The 8406-nt window shown below is 37.2% G+C and overlaps 1 protein-coding gene across 5 annotated transcripts in view; it reads left to right on the top strand.

Annotated features, from left to right (window-relative positions):
• EPHA7 (EPH receptor A7) overlaps window positions 1-8406 on the top strand; it is a 165571-nt gene that overhangs the window by 2480 nt on the left and 154685 nt on the right. For all 5 annotated transcript variants that reach the window (XM_031057588.1, XM_014307287.2, XM_014307285.2 and 2 more), the window contains exons 2-3: window positions 1663-1727; window positions 5949-6618. In XM_031057588.1, coding sequence (XP_030913448.1) covers window positions 1663-1727; window positions 5949-6618 — 735 coding nt within the window. The remainder of the gene's footprint in view (window positions 1-1662; window positions 1728-5948; window positions 6619-8406) is intronic.

Genomic DNA, 8406 nt, shown 5'->3' with positions numbered 1-8406 from the left:
GTGCGGGGGGCGCGGGGCGCGGCGCCGTCCCCCCGCATCACTTCCCCGCGCTGCTGAACGAGCCGTGACAGCCGCGGGTCTCCCCGCGCTGGGAGCAGGGCAGCAGCCGCTGGCTTGGAAAGCTCTTCCCCGGTAACTTTGGATGCCAGAAGGAACGCCACGATTTCTTTACAAGGGGTCTTTGCTGAGCAGGGGTTTCTGTGTTGGGGTTTCTTTTTGTTTGTTTCTTTGTGGGTTTTCTTTTTGTTTGTTTTGTTTGCTTGTTATCTTTTCTTTCTCTGACGTGCTCACCCGTTGCTACGTGATGGAGAATTACTGCCAAATAAAAAGTATAATGAATTGCAGCCGTAGCGTGCTGGTGCTGAAACGGTTAAATGTTTGGTGGTACCTTTTTTTTCCAGGACCATTATAAATGTTCTTGTTTAACAAGCTGCCGCATACACCACCTGCTTTTCTATAGAAAGTGTTACAAAGTAAAGCCCCTTGAATCCAACCTTAATGACATAAGCAGGTAATCTTTCTAGAGGGAGACTATCAAACTTCCTTAATGAGTAGTTCCACTTCATTACTGAAATACAGGCCTGGAAGCTACCTTTTTGTGTTCAGCTAACATTCCATGTATTGCTGAATGAATTTTTAGGCATCTTTTTAGTAATTCACGGTAATTTTGTGTTAAATTCTCCTTGGAGAAAAGGCCAAAGCTAGAATTAGAACTGTTTTTTTAGACCTGCAAAAGTTGCTTCAAGTTACAGCCTTAAGTCGCACATCTAAATATCTTAGACAGCACAGAAATGCTGTGTATGAAGTTATAAATAGCTTTATAACTAAAGGTATATGGAATAGCTTCAAATTAGGAATGCTACTAAAGAGCTGGTTTATTAGGCTGTGATTAACCACTTTTGGAGGTAGGGTTACATTTAGCTGAAAATAGTTGTGGTGCTGCTAGAACTGATGTCTTTCTGTATATAAATGTCACCATGATGTGAAGATTTTAGGAAGCTATTACCATAAAGTGGATTAGTCTGATTTTGTGTATGCAAGGTGTGAGGTAATTGCAGAGTCTTTTATTTTCTGTATTCCTGTTGTCATTTATTTGCAGAATTATTGCTATTACTTGTGAAATAAAAATACTTGTGAAAGTACTTTTCATTTTGACACTCAAAAAAGATCATTGCTTTTTCAATGTGACTCTCGGCGAGGTATAGACCCGTCCTGTATAAATCAGTTTGGAAATGTGTTGAAACGTCTGTGTGCTTTAAGCTGATTGTAATGACCAGCATATGGAAAATGTCCTTATGAAAAGGGAGAGGGAGGGAGCATGCATCTTAATGACTGATTAATAGCCCTTCAGAGCACTAAAAATCCTTCACTTTGTTTTAAGCAATAAAATTGTAAAGATTTATGTATTTACTCTCATGTATAAGCAGATATGTGTATCTGCTTATATGTGAATGGTACAGAATCATTTGTCTGTTTACGAATAAATAGCTAGTTGGGGTTGCAGATAATTTTTTTTAACAATAGGAAGAAGAACTATTAATCTGTACAAAAATTATGTTAATTCCATCACCTTTTAAAATTTGTGTTTTGTTCCTTAGTTTTAAATCCCCCCTTTGTATGTTTAACAAGCTGTGGAATTTCATTTTTCTCCCTTTTTTTTAGTAATACTGCTGGACTCTAAAGCACAACAGACAGAGTTGGAATGGATTTCCTCTCCTCCCAATGGGGTAAGTACTGCAGGCAAAACTTAAGTTCCTTAAGATGAGTAGTCAGTTTATTGAAGCAGTTGAAAGACCTGCTTTAAACTAGTTCCCCCTCATATTTCTCTCAGTAATCATACCAAGTGTTTATGGCTTCTTCATTCTTAGAATGAAACTTCAGGTTACACTGTACAAATGTACAGTCCAATTACAAGCAAGTGGCTCTTTGGAAACTTTTGTTACTTTTATATTTTGTAGTGTATTTCTTTGTGCTGTACAAAAGATTACACTGTATATTTATAATGCAGTATTTTAAATCACTTTTTTTTCTTCCCTTAGTAACAACAGATCTGCTTCTGTGTGGAAACTTTCTAAAAATATGTTTTTCATTTTCTGTAGAATGGGTGATCATAAATTTGTTTACGATGTTTTCTTTGTAATTGAATAGCACAGATTGAAGTGCTCTAAAATAAAAACATTTATACTGCAGATGTGTTTGAAATGACATTCCAAACTTGAAACATCCCCAAGCCTTGAGGAGCTTGATATCTGGAACTAGGCATGAATTATGTGGTTAAGGCCTCCTCCAGCTTGCGTACAAATTAATCTTATGGCATTCTATGAAATGTACCATTGTAAATTACACCATTATAAAAATGAGATGTTTAGAAACATCAGTTTTACTGTCTTATTTATTATATATGTAAAGTTGGGAAATGCTGCTTTCAGTCTGAAATAAAAATGTTATAAAACCTCCTCTTCCTCAAGCCTTGAGGAAGAACATTTTCAAAAAAATATAATGGATATGTTGTCCTATCTTCCTTCAGTCCTACATGAATTTAGTCTGGCAAATCATAAATTACATGGACAGTTCTTGCTCATGGAAACAGTCTTGCTGAATCTATTGTGATGCCTTACACGAACAAGAACTTGGGGGATCAGTCCCTTAATCTTCAGTTCATTAAGAAATCTGGAGCCAGAAGAGCGTGAAGTGTGAGTAGGGATATAAAAGTGTAACAAATCCTTTAAATAAGAAGAATGAAAATGTGGAAGTGTCTTTATTTAAAAGCAAGATTGTAGTATCAATACAAGCATAAACTGGGAACTAATCTAAGGACTTCAGAGGGAATGTAATGCGGGCTCAGTGTGTATGATGGCCAATAACCTCAGCATTAGCGTTTTGCGCTGATTGAAGCCTTTGCCAGAGGTGTGTGGAAGATTACCTTGGTGGCACTTATATTAAGTTAACCTGTAGATAATGAAAGACGTGTCAGCACATGTTGCACATCATCATACTGAAAGATGAAAGTAGAGTCCAATTCAGCAAATAGTGAAAAGCAAGTTTCAGAGGTAGAAGTGAATTTCAATCACAAATTAAAAGTGAATCGAAACTAATGGCTAGATTTGCATGTGTGGAAGTGTTTAGAAAAAGTTGTCTGTAAATTAACATAAAAGTACCATTTTAATAATGTAATTTTGAAAATAAATGTTTTTCTAATTTTAATTACTGAATTATTTACTATGCAATAAAGACTTCGTGGGAATGAGCACAGAAAATTTTGAGAGAAACTACTGCATAATCACAGTAGAGAATATATCAGTCAGACACTCGTTAAATGCCTCATTCAACTGCAAATGCTACATTTAATGCTGTTAAGATAACTAAGAAGTTAAAATACCATAAATTGAAACCAATAGAACAGGGCATATTCAAACAGATTTGCATGTATAGCACCATATTTTGCAGCAAGACAAAGAAAAGTGGAGTTTTCTTTCTGTGAAATTGTTCACTATAAGAAAACTTCAATGAATGGTGACTTCACCTGCCATAGGTGAAAATATCTGGAAGTACTGATTTTTTTTTTTCTGCAGACACTCTGATTACATAATTACATCATAAATCACATTTCCCTAATTTCTTTGCTTTGGCAAAATATGGAAAAATAGTTCCAGTGCTTAATGCTAGGGATCACAAAAAGTAGTGCTTCTTGTGTGAATTGTATTTTCCTTGATTGTAACATCTCTTTGATGCCAGCTAGTCTCATGTAGTAGGATTTTGACTCTGAGAAAACTCATTTGTGTTGTTTTATAAAGAGTAGGTTGATTTTGTAAAATGTATTTTGTTTGTTGCTTTTTTTTGTTTGTTTCAGTTTGTTGGCTTTTTTGAGGAGGAATGGTGATTTGTTTTGGTGGAGCAATCCACATCAAAACTCAAAGAGACAGATTCTGTTGTGTGGTGCATGAGAGTCACTTTCATGTCAAAGATGGAATGCACTGTCTTACTGAATATCTCCTTTTAGAATCTGGCTTGGTGTTTTAAGGGAAGAATGCTTGCACAATATAAAATATAAAACAAAAAAAAAAACCCCTGAAACCATCTCAAAGAAACCTCAAAGGACATAGCATTACCTGGCAAAATTTTAGGCTTTATGCCTTTTTGGTCATCTAAATGGGATTTTTTTTTTAATGGGGAGATGTTTTTTATTATCATAGTATAGCCAAAACCCTCTCAGTCCAGAGCGCCGTTTTTTCTAGCTCTTATAGAGGTGAAAAAAATTACTCATTCAGCTCTAATAAATCTGTTATGAAGATAGACATTCTTTTGTTCAGAGGTTAATGCTGTTCCATATGCAATCACTTCAGTTAACCCCATGAGCATTTAATAATCTAGTTCAATCATTTAATTCCATATGCATATAATACATAATGCTGTATATATCTCATCTATATTAACTGTAGGTCCTTGAAATGCGCTTTGATATTTACAACTTCTGTGCATTTCAGGATCTGCAGCTGTGATATATTTTGTGGTGATAACTTCCAGCATCAATTCAGCCACATCTGTTTTTTCCTGAAGCAGACAACAACACTAAAATGGTCTCATTTTCTGTCAAATAGGCTTGCAGAGTAATGTACACTGTGTGGCTCCTGATCTGGGAAGCCAAAGCCTTCCATGCTTGGTTGCTGGCATGAGGAATGTCAGTGGATGCTCTCTCCTGCAGAGGTGCCGACTATACGAGTCCCACAAAGCACTTAAGCATGTGCTTACTATTAAGCTCATAAGTACAGTCACTGATCTTAAGCGTGAGCTTAAGTGCATTATTGACACAGGGCCAGAGGGCTGAGTGCCATCCAGAGAAGTCATGGTTGCCTGTATCCTGGGGTGACGATAGCTCACCCCCCTCCGCTAATTAACTACAGCTGCAGCTTCTGCAGGCACTGAAATGTTACAAGAAATGTGAAAAAAGGTGAGAGACGAGGATTGTTTTGGTTACACCTGGGCAGATCTGCCTGGTTGATTTCAGTGTAAGGTTTGCCATTGCTGGAGGTGCAAATTCCCACGCTACCAAAGGCTGTTAAAGACTCTGGGATTGTTAAAGGCTTACCAGCTCGTTATACAGTTGGTAACCTAAAGAGAGAGAATCAACAAAACTCAGGCTTTGAACCAGAGAGCTTTCAGTCCTACAGGTTGTTTTTAATTCTGTATGTAGTCTCATGGTTCATTTAAACGCCCAGCTAAATGAAGTTTGCCCCTTCTAATAGGGGCGCAGCCACTGGACAAACAGTGAGGTGAGGAGGAGCTCCCACTTACCCTTTCAGTTTGTAGATGAAACAGAAGGTACACTGAAAGAAAGGGAGACAACTAAAGTGTTTTCTTTCAGATTCTTAATTCTGTCAATTTTCTCTTGCCCTCTCTCTATGCCATTTTGATCACATAGGGGTGGAAATCATCTGACTCATGAGTTTCACGACCTGATCCCATGCTTTCTATACAACTGCAATTTTCACTAGAAGCTGTATATGCATGGGTTTTATGTACTCTAATGCGAAGCAATTTCAATTTCTAAGACTTCACTGACATTAGGTTTCTTTGAAAAATAAGCTACCTCCCTCCTTTTGGTCTTTGTTCGCTCAAAAACCATTGTGACATTAAAGAAATGTGTGTGAGCTTAGGGTGAAATCAGAAGCTGGTATGCTAAACAGCCTTTTCTGAAGCTGCCCCATTTCAACTGTGCCCATGATATGACAATGATTTTTAGAAGTTGTATGTGGGAAAGACATGAAGGGAGAGAGAACCTACTCCTGCATTAAAATATATTTTCTTCATTTAGGTGCTTAACAGTATTTTTAACAACTTACTGTTAAAAAGAAGGGAAATGTGAGTTGTGCGAAACTTTTTAAAATACTCAGTAGTTACAACTGGTGACATACTTCTTGTTTACTACTAACTGTTTGTTATCATTTTAGTGGGAAGAAATTAGCGGACTGGATGAAAACTACACTCCTATACGAACATACCAGGTATGCCAGGTGATGGAATCAAACCAAAACAACTGGCTTCGGACTAACTGGATTGCAAAAAGCAATGCACAAAGGATTTTTGTAGAACTGAAATTCACTCTGAGGGATTGTAACAGTCTTCCTGGAGTTCTGGGGACTTGTAAAGAAACTTTTAACTTGTATTATTATGAAACAGACTACGACACTGGCAGGAGTATCCGAGAAAACCAGTATGTAAAAATAGACACTATTGCAGCAGATGAAAGTTTTACCCAGGGTGATCTTGGGGAGAGAAAGATGAAACTTAACACAGAGGTGAGAGAAATTGGACCTTTGTCCAAAAAAGGATTCTATCTTGCGTTTCAGGACGTAGGGGCCTGCATTGCTTTGGTCTCTGTCAAAGTCTACTACAAGAAGTGCTGGTCCATCATTGAGAACTTAGCTATTTTTCCTGACACAGTGACTGGCTCAGAGTTTTCCTCTTTAGTTGAAGTGCGAGGAACTTGTGTCAGCAGTGCGGAGGAGGAGGCAGAGAACTCGCCGAAGATGCACTGTAGCGCGGAGGGAGAATGGTTAGTGCCCATTGGAAAATGTATCTGCAAAGCAGGATACCAGCAGAAAGGAGACACGTGTGAACGTAAGTAAACACACAACTTGCTGTAAATTGTAGGTCATATTCTACCAGATTTTTCTGTTGTTTTTTTTTTTTCTTGTTTTCGCTTTTTGAAAGAGAAATGCATCATCAGTCTGCTTTTAAAGTTTTCAGATAGCCAGTCTGTGAAGTTCACACTGGTTAATCTAAATCAGTCAGTCTGTCTGATTATGAAAATCAGTGGAATGCAGTTTTAAATTTAAAGAAAAAGATTGAAGTCGTAAGTATAAAGATAGGTTCAGGACTAAAATTATTAACTGATTAATGCGTTTCTTGTACCTTTTGGTAAGGCTGAGTAAGTCATACCTATCACAGAACATTGTAGCAATCACCTCAGGTAGAGTAGGTAAGCAGTTTGTTCTTTCACATGATCCCTGACATAATTATAAGGAAGCTAAAATAGATGTAGTAGACAGAATGGGTGTGGTTAGTAAGGGGAAGAATATACCCAAAATCAAAACCGAGCTAGAGGTTTGTGTCAAGTGTGTAAAATTTAAATGCAAGACAGATTTTTCAAATAGAATATCAAATTTTCTGAATAAAGCATGATATCCTTTCTATATTTTTTTTTTCACAAAACTAACTCTAAATTTTTGGCTTTCAGTTGAATCATTGTGATTATTTTAAAATACTAGCAGATCAGAGACTATTGAGTTGTGCTTCCTGATTCAAGACTAATTCAGTTAACCATGTTCCTAGAATTATACTTACCCTTAGCCTTGCTGTTACTGGGGCTACAGGCATAAGATATTTCTGCTTAGCATGAGAAAAAATATTTTATTGTCTTTGCTTCCAGTAAGAACAAGAGAATCTGCAGTTTGTTTTGAGATGGGTATTTTCATGTACATTTAATACAAGGTCTATCATTTTTATCACAAGATAATACAAGGAGTTCTATCACCATATGTTTATTGCAAGATAGGCAGATGTTTGTTGATGAGAAATATTGTAAGTGAAAAAGTGGAAGAGCCTCCACAAATCTATGAAGAGGAGAAATTTACATCATCTCAAAAACAAAGCTGACAGTGCTCACTGTGTCTGAGGTGCCTCAGTCTGATGAGGACTTAAAAAACTGTAGAGGATTTGGGACATCCTAAAAAAAAGTAAATGAGCCTCTTTGTTAATAGTTTGTCCACATGAAAAAACGCAGTTCAGCATTTAATGAGTTTCTGTGAGGAAATTCGGGAGAAGGTGAAGTGAGTGGAGTTGATCTGAGGTCTTTGTAGCTCCACACAAATCTTTCATTGTTCTGTTGGGAAGGGATGAAGTCTTAAACACCGCAGAGGGTGATCTCATTAGGAGTAATTGTAATGTGAAAAACTGCCCCGGCAAAAGTGTTCAGTAGACTGTATTAGAGGTCTGTTAAAAATATTAAGTGCTGTGTCCCGTAGAAGTCTGTGTAGAGGTTTTAGATTTTTTTTCTGAGTGACTGATTTTTTTTCCTTTTTTTTGTTAACTTGCTCTTGATTACAGACCTAGTTATCTTTGATGTAATTAATATACTAATTTTATTTGACTTCCAATAAGGGAGAGAAAATATCCCAAAAACCCCCCAGTGCATGTTAGGAAGGGGGTGAGTGACATGAGCTGAGTGAGCATGGCAGGGATGGATAGAGAAGAAATTGATGTTTGGTGACTGGAATTCAAATAACCTGTTTTTTGAACAGGCTTCTTAATTTCTAACCGCGCTGATGTTGACAAAAGAATTAAATGATAACTTGTACTTGAGCCTGGTGGCGTGCTCATTTGCAAGAACATTTCCCATTTTTGGCT

The sequence above is a fragment of the Geospiza fortis genome, unplaced genomic scaffold (genome assembly GCF_000277835.1).
Source record: "Geospiza fortis unplaced genomic scaffold, GeoFor_1.0 scaffold264, whole genome shotgun sequence".
NCBI classification, from domain to species: Eukaryota; Metazoa; Chordata; class Aves; order Passeriformes; family Thraupidae; genus Geospiza; species Geospiza fortis.
The sequence above is the reverse complement of the archived record's forward strand: the minus strand, read 5'-3'. Positions and strand labels throughout refer to the sequence as shown.